This window comes from Pleurodeles waltl, chromosome 4_1 (genome assembly GCF_031143425.1).
Source record: "Pleurodeles waltl isolate 20211129_DDA chromosome 4_1, aPleWal1.hap1.20221129, whole genome shotgun sequence".
Lineage (NCBI taxonomy): Eukaryota > Metazoa > Chordata > Amphibia > Caudata > Salamandridae > Pleurodeles > Pleurodeles waltl.
Genome location: NC_090442.1, coordinates 191,702,812 through 191,723,059, shown reverse-complemented (window position 1 = coordinate 191,723,059; position 20,248 = coordinate 191,702,812). Strand labels below are relative to the sequence as shown.

General features: G+C 47.3%; 1 protein-coding gene across 3 annotated transcripts in view; it reads left to right on the top strand.

The window, feature by feature from the left end:
- The window catches only part of CECR2 (CECR2 histone acetyl-lysine reader), a 330,093-nt gene that overhangs the window by 257,808 nt on the left and 52,037 nt on the right, over nucleotides 1-20,248 (top strand). For all 3 annotated transcript variants that reach the window (XM_069228063.1, XM_069228062.1, XM_069228064.1), the window contains one exon: nucleotides 8,809-9,622. In XM_069228063.1, the coding sequence (XP_069084164.1) occupies nucleotides 8,809-9,622 (814 nt within the window). The remainder of the gene's footprint in view (nucleotides 1-8,808; nucleotides 9,623-20,248) is intronic.

Below are 20,248 nucleotides of genomic sequence, written 5' to 3'. Positions count from 1 at the left end.
AGTTAGTCCTATTGTCTATCATTATTCCTCATGTATCCTACCACCTAGTGGTGGAGTGGGAAACTGTTTCTGACCACAACGTGGTACAGCGCATATATGTAATTTAGTACAGCGTATACATGTAATGTACTACATGTACCCCTCTCCTTGTGCAAGTGCAAAGTTTCCTAATTATAGAGCATACCTTTGTTAATTTTGATTGATGGCAGAGGGGCAACCAGGAGTTTTGAATAGATGAGAACCTTCAAACTAGGAGTACTAAACTCAACATAAAGGTGACTTTATCCTAATCTCATACCTTCGTTCTCTCTTATTCTCAATCGTTGAGTAGACTCCACAAGCTCCGGTTTGGGATCAGCTTTTATCCCAATTCATGGAATCTGGGTCAGATCGCTCCCCCTCCTCATGTACTCAGTGAACCGAGGTGTAAAATCTCTCCCATTTCTTAACCGCTAGAACCAACATGCCTAACTGCACACTGAGAAACCTCATCTCGGGGTAGCTAGTTTTTGCAGTGTGAATCTTTTCTAGATTCTCTTGCTGTGCATTATTCTGCATCCAATATGTGCATCTAGTGTCTGAAATTCTCCAACTTTTGTGTATTTTGTTTCTGTTGTTGGGCATCAACGGATCCCCCATTTGGTGCTTCCTGTGATGTCATACACGCTTCTCCAGAAACTCCTACCTCACCATCTTAAGATTCTACTTTTCTGCTGTTGGGTCAGGATGCTTGGCTGAAGGCTGTCCAACACAAGGAAGGAAAAGTTACCAGATTTTCATCAGAAGTTCCCCCAAAAGATCAATCAAAATCAAGGAAGAACACCAACAAAGACCTACCGAAGACTAAGTTGAGGGTGAAGGAGTCGATTTTCCTCAATGTGTTTTGGCCCAGACAGCGGGTCCCTGTATGGACTAATAGAGACAACTCCATATCTGATAGAGACATATAGTTGCTGATTCCTTACCTTTGATTTCCCCAGGCGTCAGTCTGGATCCGGAGATTTTTATCGAGCAGTACCCCTACGTGCCGTTAGGTGGTTGGTGCCAATCGGCTCTGTGTCCATCATCGGTGTCATCCATGCCTGATAGGACATCACGGGTCCTATATAGGCACCACCCGTGCTCTGATGTCAGTTCTTTTCTTTCTGTGCCAGCCAGCACTGAACCGAAGAAAGAGCTAACCCTCAGTCACTTTTTGACTGGGCTTTTTGAGTAATCCTAATCCTGGTTCGTCAAGGGATGTCTTCTCGTAAAACCGGGTTTAAGACTTGCGAATCCTGTCCTCAGGGGATGTCCGTGACTGATCTCCACTTTGTGCCTTTGGTGTCTGGAGCACGACCAGAAGTTGTGCTCCTAATGTCAGGCCATGAATCTGAAGGCTTTGAGGGAGCAGCCCCTAAAGCTGATGGCATCCCAGAGCTCACCTCTACTTAAGTCCCAATCTCTCTTGAGAGGAAGGTCTCAAGATCGGTAATGGAGCTGCCCTTTTCCATTGACCAAGTCTTAGGGGTGATCGGGTATGTCGAGGCATAAGGAGTCGTCTAAGAAAGCAAAGCGTTCTTCGACTTCACCTTGTCCATCGGCCAACAAGGCGAAGGAGCGTTGTCGATCTAGGCCTCCCTTTGCAGAGCCTGTGTCTGGGCCGACACCGTGCCTCCCCGTATTTCTGGGAGCCGTAGCAACCCCAACCCAACTTAGGGAGTTTTATGAGGCCATGCTTCTCATTTGTGGGCAGTCCGACTCTGCTGATGCACTTTTGGTTGCCGCGGAGTCAGAAGGGCCACCACCGGGTTCCGCACTGGCGGCTTCGACCTCTGTTCCGAGGGGCACCCATGGATCAATTCCTGGATCCAGACTGGTCGTACTATCTCGATCTTCCCTTCGATGTCAACATTCCCAGCACTGCCTGTGCCCCCCCCCCCCCCCAACCCCCCCCAGGTGGTGCCGCTCCCATCCCCATTGCCAACTCCGACACAGAGTTGGATGAGCATCATCCAGCGCTGATAAGGCCCTTGCCCCTTACCTCCCCAGATACTGGCATGCTATCCTCCCCCCACTGTGGCAACAGAGGAAGGAGCTTCATGTTTATTTGTGGTATGGAGAGCAGCTGAGGTCCCAGAACCTTGAGCTATCTTAGGTGGCAGTCAGGACTAACCTCCTGACAGAGGTGCTTCAGCTTGGGGCTTCATCCTCTTTGCTTCAGCCTTGGGGTTTCATCATCTGAACCCCTGCTTCCCTTTAATGAAGCCATTACGGATGTCCTTCTGGGTACATGGTCCAAAACCAGCACAGGGGCTCCTGTGAAGAAGACAATTGCACAGTGCCATCACCCTGCACCAGATGGCCCAGGCTCCCTGACGCAGCACCCCACCCCTGAAAGCTTGGTTATCCAAGTCTCCACTTCCCAGGGCACGTTCCCTTCTGCACCCCAGATAGGGAATCCAAGAGGCTAGACACACTTGAGAATATGTTTTCTTCTGCCAGCTTGGCATTGCGAGCCATGAACATTGCATGCCTTTTGGGCCATTATTCCCACACACTGTGGGCTATGATTGCACATGTGCTGCCACAGGTCTCGGAGGAGGCCCTGGCTATTCACTCCCAAGCAGTTTCTGATGGGAGAGACACCGCAAAGTTCACAATCTGATGTGGATTGGGCACGACCAACTCACTGGGCAGAGCAGTTGTTTTGACAGTGGCCTTGAGGCACCATACCTGGTTGAGGACCTGTAGCTTTTCAGGGAATGTCAAAGCTAATCTTATGGTCATGCCCTTTGAATGCAACTGTCTCTTCAGAGATAAAGCAGACTCTACTCGAGTGCTACAAGGATTCTCATACTATGGCCAGGTCCTTGGGCCTTGCGGCGAACCCTTGTCCCGCTCAGTCTGCTTTTCGCCCCTTCTGTGGCTACGGAAGGAGCGCCCTGCCACATCCATTCCCCTCTAGCCACTGTGCCCAACCTCTGTGTGGCCGTGGACGTGGGATCCACCGCCGTCGTGGATCAGGGGGCCAGGGGTCTGGCCAGTCTGCATCCCTCACCCCTCTTCCCCTACAGCTGCCTCCAAACCTTCCTGGTCTGATTCCCCACCAGGGTCCAGTCAGAGGCAGGATATGCCATCATCTGCTTCATTGGCAGTGCATAACATCGGACTGGTGGGTTTTGCTGATAGCCCAAAGGGGTTACTCTTTCCCCCCCCCCCCCCCCCCCCCCCCCCCCCCCACACTCCCTTCCAGACTACTCCACCATCCATGCTACCCTCCTACGTTGGATGACAGAGGATAATTAGGCACATCTGCAAGACAAGGTTATGGCTCCCTTGGCCAAGGGAGCTTCAGAGAGGGTTCCTGTGCCAAAAGTAGGTCATGGTTGCCATTCCTGCTACTTTCTGGCAGCCAAAAAGGACAAAGGACTCCGCCCTATCCTAGACCTTCGGTCCCTTAATCACTTCTTCAAGAAGGCAAAGTTCAAAATGCTCACTCCGTATCAGGTTCTTTCTGCCCCTGACCCAGGAGACTGAATGGTACTGTTGGACTTGCAGGATGTTTATTTCCATATTCCCGTTCAGCCTGCCAACAGACGTTGCTTGCTGTTTATGGTGGGCCACAAGCACTTTCAGTTCACTGTGCTCCTCTTTGGCCTTACCAGCGCCTCTCGGGTGTTCACCAAGGTGATGGCAGTGGTCACAGCTTATCTGCACAGATCAGGGGTTTCAGTCTTCCCTTATCTCGATGACTGACTGTGGTGGACCGTCTCCCACCTCCAGACTATGGTGGACCTCTTGCATTTTCTGGGGGTTTACTATAAACTTGCCAAAGTCACACTTGACTCCCTCTCGGATGCTCCCTTTCATCAGAGCTGTTCTGGACACAGTGCAGTTTCGGGCTTATCCTCCAGAGCGTGGAGTTTAGGATATTCAGGCTATGATGCTGATATTTCAGCCTCTGTCCTGGATTTCGGGTAGAAAGACTTTGAGCCTGATGGGCCTCGTGGCCTCCAGCATCATGCTGTTGACACATGCCAGGTAGCATATGCAGGTTCTGCAGTGGAACCTGAAGTTGCAGTGGGTGCAGCATCAGTGGAATATCTCCAACATGGTCCAGATCTCAGAGGGAACTGCACAAGATGCAGTGGTGGCTAACGAAGCGCAATTGGGTCAGAGGCAGATCCCTCTCCCCCAACCAGATCTGAGAGTAATGACAGATGCGTCACTCTTGAGATGGGGCAGCCACCTGGGAGAGGTGGAGTTCATTGGCATCTTGTCTCCGGCGGGATCTGGACTCCATATTAACCTGTTGGATGATGAGACTAGCATTGAAAACATTTCTTCCCTTGTTCAAAGGGAAGATAGTGCAGGTGTTCACCGTCCACTCCACCGCCATTTGGTACTGCAACAAGCAGGGCGGGGTTGGGTACTGCACCATTTGTCAAGAGGCTCTGCTCCTCTGGTAGTGGCTGGAACAACAGAGCATTTCTCTGGTGGTTCACCATCTGGCAGGCTCTCTGAACACCAGAGCAGACAAATTCAGTTGACAATGCTTAGTCGATCACGAATGGCGTCTCCATCCGAAGGTGGCGCAAAGGCTCTCCCCTCTACTGAAAGAGACCTAGTTAGATCTGTTTGTAGGAAACTGGCTCTGTATATATCATACAAAAGTAAGGTATACTGTGCACAGAGTCCAGTGGATCTCCAGAGGCTTTACATATGCCAAATTACATAATACTAATGCTCTATGTAGGTAGCTGGTCTGGTGTGTGGTGAGCACCTAAGGTGTTATCACCTTCTTACAGGTATCCCCTATTAGTAAAGTGTAGGCAGTGTCTAGAAAGTCAAGGCTCTCTAGAGGTAGCTGTAGATGAGCAGCCAATACTTAGCTAGGAGACATGCAAAGTTTATGCAATATCACTACAGTCATACACACTTACACACATAAAAGAACCACACAGTGTTACAAAAATAAGGGTACTTTATTATGGTAACACAAATACAAAAATACTGTATAGGCACTACCCCAACTGAAGGTAAGTAAACACAATATTATATACACATTAGAAATCAGTAAATAGCATAGAAAGCAATAGGCATTGGTAAAAGCCATAGCAAATAGTGATGGCCCTAGTGGAGGGCCAAACCATATACTAAAAAAGTGGAATGTGAAAGGCAGTCCCCACCCAAGGAAGTGGAGTCAGTTGAGGGAGCAAGAGGTGAGTACCAGAGTGACCCCCTCCACCCCAGCGACCATAAGAGCAGAGGTAAGTACCTGGTTTTCCCCAAAAACAACAGGAGGACTTTGGAGAAGGATTGTGCAAGGTCCACCCACGACTGGAAGAACCCAAAGGTGGATCCTGACAGAAAAGAAGGGTACCAAGTCCAGTCTGTGTTAGTGTCCGGTTGTGGCAGGAACCACTACCCACCCTTCTGTGGATGCAGGACAAGGTCAACGGTGGACGAAGGTGGTCAGCAGCGCAGCACAGGAACAGAAGAGGCGTTCCGGAAGTGATGTCTCACATCGCCAGTCGTGATGCAGTCAGTAAGTGGTGCTGGAAAACCACCAACAAGCCTTGGCAAATTCAAGAGTCAGAGAAGGTGGTTTTGGAATGCTGAAGAGGACCAGCAAGGTCCAGGAGAGCCTGGGGTGGCCCTCAGCAGTTGGGAGAGTTACAAGAAGAGGAGGCAGCCCCAACAGGCGACCCACGGGCAGCAGGTGCAGGAGTTTCAGTGAGGCCCACTCGGCACACCTGAAGAAGTGCCCATGTCGCTGCAGCAGACTGTGCATTGCAGGAAGAAGTGCTGGGGGCTGGGGCTACACGGAGCCTGAAGATTCGTTGGAGGAGGAACAAACAAGCCTTGGTAGCTGCAAGAGTCGTGGTACACAGATGTACTGTACTGCAAGGAGACGAGGGCTCACAGTCTCCCAAGTTGGTCAGCTGGTAGAGAGGACGAATGGGACCACTCCAGACTACCACCTGTGATGCAGGATCCACGCAGTTCCGGAGGGGAGAGGATCCACACAGTTGGTTGTCGTTGCAGTTGGTGCCTGTTGATGCTGGGGAGTGACTCCTTCACTCCAAGGGAGATTTTGCTTACTTCTTCTGCAGGCTGAAGACTCCTCACTCTCAGAGGAAGCACAGCCAGTGAAATGTTGCAGTTGCTAGAAGGAGCCAGAGAAACAATGTTGAGGAGTGGAGTCATCACTGGAGTTGTAGATTGTTGGTTCCTGGAGGATCCGGTTGCAGTTCCAGTGGCCAGAAGATGAAGTAAACAATGCTGAGGAGTCCTGCTGGAATCTTCCACATTGAATCTGAGGACCCACCCAAGAAGGAGACCCTAAATTACCCAGGAAGGGGGATTGGTCACATAGAAGGGTGACCCCCTATCGGAAGGGGACTGTGACGTCACCTACCTGACCTGGCCACGGAAATGCTCCCAGGAGCCTCCGCCCACATTGGATTCAAGATGGCAGAATCAAATGGCCACCTGGAAGAGCCATAGGCACCACCCCTCGAGTGGTGATGGACAGGGCAGTGGTCAATCCCCTTTCCTTTGTCCATTTTCACGCCAGAGCAGGGACCAGGGGTTCCTGGACTGGTGCAAAACGGTTTATGCAAGGAGGGCACCAAATGTGCCCTTTAAAGCATACAGGTGGCTTGGGGAGGCTACCCCTTCCAAGCCATGTAACGCCTGTTTCCCAGAGGAGATGGTGTTGCCTCCTTTTCATACAGGAAACCCTTTGTTCTGCCTTCCTCTACCTGAGCTGGTCAAGCAGCAAAAGGGCAGAAACATGTCTGAGGGTTGCCCAGAAAACCCCAGAAGATTAGTAGAAGTAATACTGGGGGTCCTCTAAGGAGGCCCCAGAGTGCATGGCATCATACATTCAATACTGGCAACAGTATTGGGGTATAAGTCGGACATGTTTGATACCAAGCATGCCCAGGTTCAGAGTTACAATTATGTAGATGGACACAGGTAAGTGACCTTTGTTTTGTACACGGGTAAAATGGCTTCCTCGCACTTACGAAGTCCAGTCTAATGGGGCCGGAGTTCGTAGGGGCACCTCTGCTCATGCAGGGGTTTCCTCACACACAGGGTACCTTACACAAAGGTACCTGGACCCTGCCTCTGAGCTAGGAGGGCAAACCATAGGGGTGACTTACAGCGACCTTGTGCAATGACTTATAGTGAAAGGGTTCCTGCACCTTTTCGCGCAGGCTGCAATGGCATACCTGCAAACACATTTTGCATGGACTCCCGTGGGTGGCACAATACATGCTGCAGTCCATGGAGAATCCCTGGTGCCCCAGTGACACTCCATAGTTCGTGCCTCAAGCACAAACTATGGAGTGTCTACTCTTTCACAAAGACGTGGACAAAAATCCCCCAAAGAAAAAAATAAATCTGAAGATTGCGACCACACAGGGGCATCCGGATTGCACTTTTGATTTCACAAGGGAAAGGACACATCACCAAATGGTGGTTGGCAATATGTTAGAGACAAAAAAAGAGAAATCAGAAAGAAGAGGAAAATTCTGTGCCTCACAACCACCATGGGAGGTGAGGTTTGATGGAGATTATTTCCTTCTCACGAGGTCTCCTACCGGACAGCTTTTAAAGCTGTCTGTTGGCGTAAGGCTCTTGTGGACCATACCAAAATATATAGTGGGCTTAAAGCTCAACCACTGCTTAGCATTGGTTGACTTTGTCACTCTCATTTGCTCTCTTCTTTAATGGCTTTCCTTTCTCTTCTGTTAATCCTTCCCCTGGAATAAAGCCTCTTTAAAATACATTTGGTTGGCTTACTTATATTCTTCCATTGCTCACATTTATGAAACCAATCTATCCTTTTTCATTATGCAATCCATGAGGGTGTATCTGTTTTCTGGCTCTACCCTGTTGCCTGCTTCACTCTTTAAATCACTTTTGTGTGTTTTCATTACTTTAATCCACCCGCTCCTTTGTTGAGTCTTTCCATCTTCGCTGTTCCACAACCCTATCCGCATGTGCTGCTTCATTGGTCATTCCTCCACTGGCCATCATTTTATATTAAAATTAAAATTTTCAGCTGCCGTTATGTATCCAAAAAGCACTTTGTGAAAATTACATTTGTTTTTTTTAAATTTACCAATCTAAGTGACATCCACCATCTTAGATCACTATGTAAAAAAAAAAACAAAAAAAAAAAAAAAAAAAAAAAAGGCACCCAAGTCTTTCTGTAGATGCGAGCAAGTATGGTGACTCATACGTACATACGTCATCAGGCATGCAAACGCTTACAGAATGACATGGCCACAGAGGCTGCTGCGCCATCGTGCCTCTTTCTGTTGAAAAACATTGGCAAAGCCAATGGAAAAAGGCTTTGGCACTTAACCACTGGCCTTTGCCAATTCATGTTTTACTTGTGTACTATAGTTGTGATTTTCCTATTGCACTTTGCCCCTTTGTTCTTTATTGTTTCTAGGACCTCTGAGTGTTTCTTTGTGGACCATCACCATAGGCATTCTTCTCAGGAAGCCCTATGCTTTCGTCCCCTTAATCTTTTCATGTACATGATCCATTCTTTTTCTTTAGCTCACTGTTTGATTCTTTTCTTTACGGGATCTGTGTGTGCTTGTTGCCTCTGTAGACCCTAATTGCAGATTTTCTTCCCCTATCACCTGTTCTTACTGTATTTAGTATCGCCTTAAAATTTTCATAAATGAGAAACGTTTCTTGGGATGGCTTCTTCCATAATTCCTTTCTTACACCCTGTGCTTCCTTCCAAGCGGCACCCTTGATTTGTACTTTCCTGAGTTCTATTTTTTCTCTCTGCAGCCTCCAGATGGATTAAACAATCAAATGGGACAGAGAGTTTCCGGACCAGAGAATAAGCAGGCCTATGTAGGACCAGATCACATGACCTCCTACGGGCCACATCCAGGACCAGCGCCGCCTGTTTTGCGTGTTCCTGCACCAGAGAACGGCATGTACCCCAGACCACAGTTCCCACAAGGACTTATTCCACCAAGGCACAGTGGGCCACCAATGAGGAATTGTGGTCCTGGGAACCCCCAGTTCCAGCCAAATCAGATATGCCCATCGCCTTATGAATACACAAATAGGGGTCCAGCACCCATGTGGAACGGAGTACGTGTTCCTGCAAACCATACCTCTTTGGGACCAGTAGAGGATAATTCCATGGGGCAAAACTCATCCCGCCCACCTCATGCTTTTGGACCTGCGATGGAGCCCAGCATGTCAAGACACCCTGTGCCTTCCAACCACTGGCCAGATCAGACAAGTTTCCTACCTCATGTGGCTCATCCACCCAGATACCTCCACCCGGCTAGCAAACCTAATGTCCAGCGAATGGCACACCCTCCTTTCACTGGTCCTCAGACTCTGAGGGATCAGGGAGATTCTATGTTGGACAGCCCTGAGATGATTGCAATGCAGCAATTGTCATCACGCGTGTGCCCATCTGGCATGCCATACCAGCCACGTCAACCACCTCCACCACATCTTCCTGGACCCTTTCCTCAGCTTGCTCATGTGGCATCTACAAGCTCACATCCTGCATCAACACAAACACCAGACATCCGGAATGTGCAGGGCACTGGAAACGGGACAGTAAAGGACATTGTAGGAGGTACAGTATTGAATGACATATTTTAAAAATGGATATTGATGGGTTGTGCTTCGCAATTTTGTGCTAAATGGCTCTAGAATAGGACTAGAAAATTAGGTTCTCTAATCTTATAGCTTGGTCCTTCCTAAGGAGTGATAATTCTTTTCTGTTTACTGTCATTGGTTAAGACTCTTTCTGAATACTTATATTTTTATATATTTAAACAAGAAATACAATATGGTTTGATTGTTCTGTTGCTTTAGCTATAACCTTTTTGGATGTTAGGTGTGGCAAAAAGCCACCGATACTTGTTACTCTTTCACCAAATGCATCTTAATACTGTTCATTAGACTAACAAAACATATTATGGTATGGTGATACTATTGTTTTAGGTACCCTATTTTCTGATGGGTACTTCTAACCACAGATTCATCACCTTAAGAATATCCCCATGCATCAGACTTGATCAACACAATGTTCGATGGCATCTGTCGCTGTAGATACGCATGTTCTGCAATAGCTCGCCATCTGGTGTTGGGCCGGAGTGTTACAAGTTGTTTTTCTTCGAAGAAGTCTTTCGAGTCACGGGACCGAGTGACTCCTCCTTTTGTCTCCATTGCGCATGGGCGTCGACTCTATCCTCGATTGTTTTTTTTCCGCCATCGGGTTCGGACGTGTTCCTGTCGCTCCGAGTTTCGGAACGGAAAATTAGCTAATTTCGGAAGATTTTCGTCGGTATTGTTGCGTTCGGGATCGGCGTACTTACATTCAACACCGCATCGAAGATCGAAGAGCTCCGGTGCCCTTCGGGGTAGTTTTTTCGATCCTCCGTCGGGGCCTGGTCGGCCCGACCGCGTGCTGAAGAACGCCGATGGAACGGACCCCGTTTCGTTTCTGCCCCAAATGCCACAATAAATACCCCTACACAGACCAACACTTGGTCTGCAACCTGTGCCTGTCACCTGAGCACAGCGAAGACACCTGCGAAGCCTGTCGTGCGTTCCGGTCCCGAAAAACACTCCGAGACCGTCGAGCCAGAAGACTTCAGATGGCGTCCGCACCGGCAGCCCAACGGGAGTTCGAGGAACAGGAAGAGGAAGGTACCTTCTCGATCCAAGACTCAGACTCCGAAGGATTCGACGATACACAAACCGTGAGTAAGACGTCGAAAACCACACAGAGAAACATTTACAAGGCCCAGGGGACGCCACTGCCACCAGGCCATGGCTCGACCCATAAATTCGGTGACCGACCATCGGCACCGAAAAAGGCCCAAACAGTGCCGAGATCGTCCGACTCCGGTCGAGACACCGGCACGCAGCCTTCTCGGGACCGAGAAAGTGCTGGAGACAAGCCTCGACACCGTGATGCCGGTGTGGACACGGCTCGACGCCGAGACAGCGGCACAGAAACAGATCGACGCCGAGAGGTTTCGGCCCCGAAAAGGAAAAAAGTCACCTCGGAGCCGAAAAAACACGCAGACAAAGTTTCGATGCCGAAACAAACTGCAAGCGACCCAGCTTCAGGCTCTTATACAGAAGAGCACTCGCTAACCTCCCAAATGCAGAAGCATAGGTTTGAGGAAGAGCTACAAGCAACTGATGTGGACCATACGCAAAAGCGTATCTTCATTCAGCAGGGGACAGGAAAAATAAGCACCCTTCCCCCCATTAGGAGAAAGAGGAGGTTGGAGTTCCAGAAGGAACAAACACCACAACCAAAAGTGGTGAAAAGAGTTACACCACCACCCTCACCTCCGCCCGTGATTGACGTTTCACAAACTCCATCACACTCCCCAGCTCACACCACCATGAGCCAGGGTGACCAAGATCAGGACGCATGGGACCTATACGACGCCCCAGTGTCAGATAACAGTCCGGAGGCATACCCTGCGAAGCCATCTCCACCAGAAGACAGCACCGCGTACTCTCAAGTGGTGGCTAGAGCAGCACAATTTCACCACGTAAGCCTCCACTCAGAACAGGTCGAGGATGATTTCTTATTCAACACACTCTCCTCCACCCACAGCTCATACCAAAGGCTGCCTATGCTCCCTGGTATGCTCCGCCACGCAAAAGACATCTTTAAGGAGCCGGTTAAAAGTAGGGCAATCACACCAAGGGTAGAAAAAAAGTATAAGCCGCCTCCTACGGACCCGGTTTTCATCACTACACAGCTGCCACCAGACTCTGTCGTTGTAGGAGCAGCTAGGAAAAGGGCCAACTCTCACACATCTGGAGATGCACCACCCCCAGATAAAGAAAGCCGCAAGTTTGATGCAGCTGGTAAAAGAGTCGCAGCACAAGCTGCAAACCAGTGGCGCATCGCGAACTCCCAGGCACTACTTGCGCGCTATGACAGAGCCCACTGGGACGAGATGCAACATCTCATTGAACATCTGCCCAAGGACTTACAAAATAGGGCAAAACAAGTGGTTGAGGAGGGACAGGCCATCTCCAACAACCAGATCCGCTCCTCCATGGACGCTGCAGATACAGCTGCACGGACAATTAATACATCTGTAACTATCAGAAGGCATGCATGGCTCCGAACGTCTGGATTTAAACCAGAGATTCAACAAGCAGTTCTTAATATGCCTTTTAATGAAAAAGAACTGTTCGGTCCAGAAGTGGACACAGCGATTGAGAAACTCAAAAAAGATACGGACACTGCCAAAGCCATGGGCGCACTCTACTCCCCGCAGAGCAGGGGGAATTACAGCTCATTCCGTAAAACGCCCTTTCGAGGGGGGTTTCGGGGTCAAAGCACACAAGCCAGTACCTCACAAGCCACACCGTCCAGTTACCAAGGACAGTATAGAGGAGGTTTTCGGGGACAATATAGAGGAGGGCAATTCCCTAGAAATAGAGGAAGATTCCAAAGCCCCAAAACCCCTACTACTAAACAGTGACTCACATGTCACTCACCCCCTCCACACAACACCAGTGGGGGGACGAATAGGTCATTATTACAGAGCATGGGAGAAAATCACTACAGACACTTGGGTTCTAGCAATTATCCAACATGGTTATTGCATAGAATTTCTACAATTCCCTCCAAACATACCACCAAAAGCACAAAATTTAACAACACACCATTCCAATCTCCTGGAGATAGAAGTGCAGGCACTATTGCAAAAGAATGCAATCGAATTAGTGCCAAACACACAAATAAACACAGGAGTTTACTCACTGTACTTTCTGATACCAAAGAAGGACAAAACACTGAGACCAATCCTAGACCTCAGAGTAGTGAACACTTTCATCAAATCAGACCACTTCCACATGGTCACACTACAAGAAGTATTGCCATTGCTAAAGCTGCACGACTACATGGCGACTTTAGACCTCAAGGATGCTTATTTCCATATACCAATACACCCATCGCACAGGAAATACCTAAGGTTTGTATTCAAAGGAATACATTACCAATTCAAGGTACTGCCTTTCGGATTAACAACCGCACCAAGAGTCTTTACCAAATGTCTAGCGGTAGTCGCAGCACACATAAGAAGGCAGCAGATACATGTGTTCCCATATCTAGACGACTGGCTAATCAAGGCCCATTCGTTAATAGAGTGCTCAAATCACACAAATCATATCATACAAACCCTCTTCAAACTAGGGTTCACCGTCAATTTCACAAAATCCAAAATTCTGCCACGCAAGGTACAACAATACCTGGGAGCCATAATAGACACATCAAAAGGAGTAGCCACTCCAAGTCCACAAAGAATTCAAAATTTCAACACCATCATACACCGCATGTATCCAACACAAAAGATACAAGCAAAGATGGTATTACAACTCCTAGGCATGATGTCATCATGCATAGCCATTGTCCCAAACGCAAGACTGCACATGAGGCCCTTACAACAATGCCTAGCATCACAGTGGTCTCAAGCACAGGGTCACCTTCTAGATCTGGTGTTAATAGACCGCCAAACTTACCTCTCGCTTCTGTGGTGGAACAACATAAATTTAAACAAGGGGCGGCCTTTCCAAGACCCAGTGCCACAATACGTAATAACAACGGATGCTTCCGTGACAGGGTGGGGAGCACACCTCGATCAACACAGCATACAAGGACAATGGAACGTACATCAAACAAAACTGCATATCCATCACCTAGAACTTCTAGCAGTTTTTCAAGCACTAAAAGCTTTCCAACCAATAATAGTTCACAAATACATTCTCGTCAAAACAGACAACATGACAACAATGTATTATCTAAACAAGCAGGGGGGGGACGCACTCCACGCAGTTAAGCCTGCTAGCACAAAAAATTTGGCATTGGGCAATTCACAACCAAATTCGCCTAATTGCACAGTTTATACCAGGGATACAAAATCAACTCGCAGACAATCTCTCTCGAGATCACCAACAGGTCCACGAATGGGAAATTCACCCCCAAATTCTGAACACTTATTTCAAACTCTGGGGAACACCTCAGATAGACTTGTTTGCGACAAGGGAGAACGCAAAATGCCAAAACTTCGCATCCAGATACCCACACAAACAATCCCAAGGCAATGCCCTATGGATGAACTGGTCAGGGATATTTGCTTACGCTTTTCCTCCTCTCCCTCTCCTTCCTTACCTGGTAAGCAAACTCAGTCAAAGCAAACTCAAACTCATATTGATAGCACCAACTTGGGCAAGGCAACCCTGGTACACAACGCTGCTAGACCTATCAGTGGTACCCTGCATCAAATTGCCCAACAGGCCAGATCTGTTGACACAGCACAACCAAAAGATCAGACACCCAGATCCAGCATCGCTGAATCTAGCAATCTGGCTCCTGAAATCCTAGAATTCGGGCACTTACAACTTACCCAAGAATGTATGGAAGTCATAAAACAAGCCAGAAGGCCATCCACCAGGCACTGCTATGCAAGTAAATGGAAGAGGTGTGTTTGCTACTGCCATATTAATCAAATACAACCATTACACACAACTCCAGAACAGGTAGTGGGTTACTTGCTTCACTTACAAAAATCTAACCTAGCTTTCTCTTCCATTAAGATTCACCTTGCAGCAATATCTGCATACCTGCAAACTACCTATTCAACTTCCCTATATAGGATACCAGTCATTAAAGCATTCATGGAGGGCCTTAGGAGAATTATACCACCAAGAACACCACCTGTTCCTTCATGGAACCTAAATGTTGTCCTAACTAGACTTATGGGTCCACCTTTTGAACCCATGCACTCCTGCGACATACAGTTCCTAACCTGGAAGGTGGCATTTCTCATCGCCATTACTTCCCTAAGAAGAGTAAGCGAGATTCAGGCGTTTACAATACAGGAACCTTTTATACAACTACACAAAAATAGAGTCGTCCTAAGGACCAATCCTAAATTTTTGCCAAAGGTTATTTCACCGTTCCATCTAAATCAAACAGTGGAACTTCCAGTGTTCTTTCCACAGCCAGATACCGTAGCTGAAAGGGCACTACATACATTAGATGTCAAAAGGGCATTAATGTATTACATTGACAGAACAAAAAACATCAGAAAGACTAAACAACTCTTTGTTGCATTTCAAAAACCTCACGCAGGAAACCCAATTTCAAAACAAGGTATAGCCAGATGGATAGTTAAATGCATCCAAATCTGCTACCTTAAAGCTAAACGACAGCTGCCCATTACACCAAGGGCACACTCAACCAGAAAAAAAGGTGCTACCATGGCCTTTCTAGGAAACATCCCAATGCAAGAAATATGTAAGGCAGCCACATGGTCTACGCCTCACACATTCACCAAGCACTACTGTGTAGACGTGTTATCCGCACAACAAGCCACAGTAGGTCAAGCCGTATTAAGGACATTATTTCAGACTACTTCCACTCCTACAGGCTGATCCACCGCTTTTGGGGAAATAACTGCTTACTAGTCTATGCAGAACATGCGTATCTACAGCGACAGATGCCATCGAACTGAAAATGTCACTTACCCAGTGTACATCTGTTCGTGGCATCAGTCGCAGTAGATTCGCATGTGCCCACCCGCCTCCCCGGGAGCCTGTAGCAGTTTGGAAGTTACCTTCAATTATTTATATATGTATCATCTCAACCTTAAATAGGTGCATACTTAGTCACTCCATTGCATGGGCACTATTACTACAATTCAACTCCTACCTCACCCTCTGCGGGGAAAAACAATCGAGGATAGAGTCGACGCCCATGCGCAATGGAGACAAAAGGAGGAGTCACTCGGTCCCGTGACTCGAAAGACTTCTTCGAAGAAAAACAACTTGTAACACTCCGGCCCAACACCAGATGGCGAGCTATTGCAGAACATGCGAATCTACTGCGACTGATGCCACGAACAGATGTACACTGGGTAAGTGACATTTTCATTCCTCAGCATTGCTCCTGCCCACCAGTAGGTGCTGCCATGTGCAGAGGTGGTTAAGCAGAGCCGCATATAAGTGCCACCCCTGTGCACTGACATCAGTTCCCTTCTCTCTGCGTCCTTAAACACTTAACTGGAACAGAGCTCCCAACTATGTTGGATTTCTGATAACTTCATCAGACTGTGTGCCAGGGACAGCATTGATAGGATTCAAGCTGTGCCGGGACTGCAGGAAGGTGATATTGGTGACGGACCCACATAATGTACCCTTAGAGCTTTGGCTCCGGTCACGATTGAATGCCATGCGATACGTGTCCTCTTGCACCCAAAAGTATTCTGAGAGCAGGGAGTGAAACTATGTTGCCTAAGATAAGAAGAGGTTGTAGTCAAAATATCAAGTCTAGTCAAGGAGTCTCTCCCGCACAGTCCCACTCCAGCTCAAGGTCTTGTAAGACATCGACAAAGGCCAATCGAGACTCTGCCCCAATCCTGCCATTTAAAAAACAAGAAAGCAAACAGACGTGAATATAAAGGCTGTACCCCCCAGCATCTTCTGACTTCGATCTAGTTTAGTAGTTGGTCTATTGTGCCCTGAATTTCCTGGGCTATTATGAACCGTTCAGCAAATTGCAGTCCTCAAGGCGGCCACGCTGCAACTAGTTCTTATGCTTTCTTTGGTGTGCATGCAGACCCCACAGAACCACAAGTGGCTACAGTTGGACTTCCATTGGTGGGCACTCCCTTGGTGCTAAGTGACACCAATATACCCCTTCCCAGGCCTTTTCTGACACCAGTACATGCTTCCACCCTAGCCCCAAGACCCAGTGCTTTCTCTTCCATGCTGACACTGACCGCTGACCCAATTAAGATGCCCATCTCCAAACTGAGCACTGCTTTCAGCTCGCTTAAGGCAATATAACAAATTCTTAACCTGTCCATTTGCAACCAGATTCTAATCATCAACCTCTGCGTTAACACCAGTATTTTCCGAGACTAGATGCCTTATTTCAGTATAACTCAGGGTATGCAAAATGTTCCACATGACAGACTTTTGAGGAGGAGACAACCTCCTTCCCTCATTTTACTGATGATGGGCTATACCTTGATTAACTAAATGCAGATGGGCTGTATACACCCATAGACAGCTAGACACGCTACCAAGGGGGGAGTCTCTTTCGCCGTAATTGTGCAAAGGGCAGCAGAAGGACTTCACTTAGTTTTGCAGCGTGAATCTTTTCTGAATTCACACGCTGTGCATTATTCTGCCATCTAGTGGTTGGGTCTGGATTGTCTTTGATTTTTCCAACTTTTTTTTAGTCCTTCTTCTCTCAACTTTTGTTTGTTGGTAGGTGTCGATGGAACCTCCATTTGGTGTCTCCTTGTTACACGTCGTCCCACTTCCTCCGGAAGTCTCCACTCCACTTCGCCATCTTCAGGTTCTTTTTTCCCACCATCGGGTTTGGATGTTTTTGTGGAGACGTCGTCAACTGAACGAGGATCTTCGAAGAAAATCGAAAAAATGGTGAATGAAGTTGACTCTGGAGAAGAATTCCTGCAGAGCAGATGAAGTGAGCGGCCTGGATTTTATTTCACAGACAGAACAATTAGAATATCCGGTCGGAGGGCTCTCCACATGGCGTGATGGAAAATACAGTTTCAATTCTGTAGGGATTGCCACCATAAATAGGCACAGAAAGACAAACATCCCATATGTAATTTTTGTCTACCTATCGACCATCGGAGTGAAGACTGCCTCGCCTGCTCGGTTTTTGCACCGAAAACAGAGTGAGGAAAAAGCAGAGGATGGCTCACCATTCGCTCCAGGGGCAGAAATAAGAACCATCACTGAGAGAGCTTGGTCTTTCAAGTGACAAATAAGAAAACATCGCCAAGGGTGCTGAAGGAGTGTCTTCGGAGGGTGACCAAGACATCATGGAGATTGGGGAAAAGGCGCTGAAAAAGAGCCGTAAGGAGGTAAGAGAGACACAAACCTCTGTAAAACCTCTGGAGCTGAAGAAATCAGACTCGCAACAACAAAAATGGGCCTCGGCTTTAAAACGCTTGCTTTCCAGTAAGCAAGACCCATGAGTGAGACCCCACGGAACCCTTGAGGGGGTCTTCGGAGGAGAGAAGGGCTTGAAAAAAAGTCATCAAAATACAGGCAAGCGAAAGATGCTGCATCCCCATTAAAGGCCATCAACACACAAACAAGCTAACAAAGGTCTAAGGTAGAGCAAGCGGCAAAGGAGACTTTGACATCAACGTCAAAAAGGAAGCATGACATTGAGCCCCGAAGACAGGGCGGTCGAAAAGGAGAACAAAAAGAAAAGTCTTGAGGCCGAGATGGCCGCATTAATACAAAAGAAGAGAATTTGATGAAAGTCTAAAAACATTCAGGATCCCTCAAAAATCCTCCACGTTGAAAGATATCCTCCAGCCAGAGAAAGAAGAAATTCAATCCCCAATGACACCTGAGCCTCAGGAAGAGGATGTGTTTACGAGGTGAAGGAAGACCAGTGTTATCTTCAACCTTCAGAGGAAGGTGAGCCCAGGGAGATTATTTATGAAGACTTGAAAGAGGACTCTCCTGAGGAGGATATCAAGTCCTATCTTCAAAACCATTTCCACCAGATGATCTAGGAATGTGCAATCATGTTATAAAAAATGCTGCAGATAGTTTTATATATGCCGGTGAAGAGGGCAAACCACAACTATGCTTTCTATTAGAGGCGCTGTTGCCAGCTCAAATGAAGAATCCGTATTTGTCCATGCTTCCCAGCATTCTGGACCAGGTCTTGGAGGCATTTAAAGAACCAGCAACGTGTAGGGCAATAACTCCCAGAGCTGAGAATTACAAAAGTCTCCTCCCAGCAGACTCTATCATAACAGCAACGACAAGGCAAAGGGCAAGCATTCCCTCCACATCAGGGCCACCCTCAGACAAGGAGAGCAAGGAAGGTGGAGCTCATGTGCAGAAGGTTTGAGCGCAGCACAGGTAACCAATGGTGCATCACAAACTCAAATGCTCTTCTAAACAGGTATATACATCAGCATTGGGAGGAAATAAGGGAGTTAATGAAACACCATCCCAAACAAAACAAGAGAGCAGCACATTTGGTGGACAGTGGTAAAAACATTGCCAATATTTGCCTGAACTCAGCCATAAGTGCAGCAGACAACTCAAGCAGCCAACTAATTATGGAGGTCACATTAATACAACATTCTTGGCTAAGAATATCGGGATTCAAACCGGAGGTTCGGGCTAACATAATGAACAGCCTTTTCAATGGGTAGCAGTTCTTTGGAAATCAAGTGGATGATTGCCTAGACCTCTTGAAGTACAATGAAAATGCTAAATCAATAGGGGCATTACAGTTTAGAGAGGGATTTTGAGGGGGAACTTTCCTATCAAGACCACCATCTTCCAGAGGTTCCTTTCAGGGAGTGAGCACACACACACCAGGGTTTCCAAGCCAGCACGCAACCAGTAGCTCCACAGCAACACTGTCAGTACAGTCAGCAAGGGAGGAGTACCTTTTGAGGTAGAACAAGAGCTAAAGGCCAAACTTCAAGAGGAAGTTCTACCCAAGCAAGTATTTGACTGCACTGCAGCACAAAACAAGAATGCATCAAAACAAAACACAACTCACCAGTAGATGGAAAAATAAAAATAAATCTCAGGAGTGGAGGAAAATAACTTGAGACAAATGGGTACTAAACCTAATGAAACATGGATATTGCATAGAATGAATAAGGTTCCCATCAGCAAGGAGGCCGAAGAAAAAAATGTATTCGAAGGAAGAGGCATTTCGCCTTATAAAAGAAGATCTAGAATTGCTAGACAAACAAGAGATAGAAAAAGTACCAAGGGAACATATAGGCAAGAGAAATTACTCGACATATTTCCTAATACCAAAGGTGGATTGGGTCCTTTCAGCCAATTCTAGACCTCCAGTACATCAACAAATTCATAAAGACTCAAAAATGTAAGATTACAACCTTGCAGGAAGTGATACTTCAACTGAATGAAGGAGATTACATGGCAACCATAAACTTGAAAGATGCATATTTGCACATCCCAATGAACGCAAAACACAAAAAAATATCTAAGGTTTGTGATAGAAAACATTAACAGTTCAAAGTCTTGGTTTTAGGAATAAAATCAGCTCTAAGAGTGTTCACAAAGTGTCTAGCAGTGGTTATGACACATCTAAGAAGCAAAGGGATACATGTGTATCCATACCTGGATGACTGGCTAGTGAGCGCACACTGTTACCAGAAATACAAAC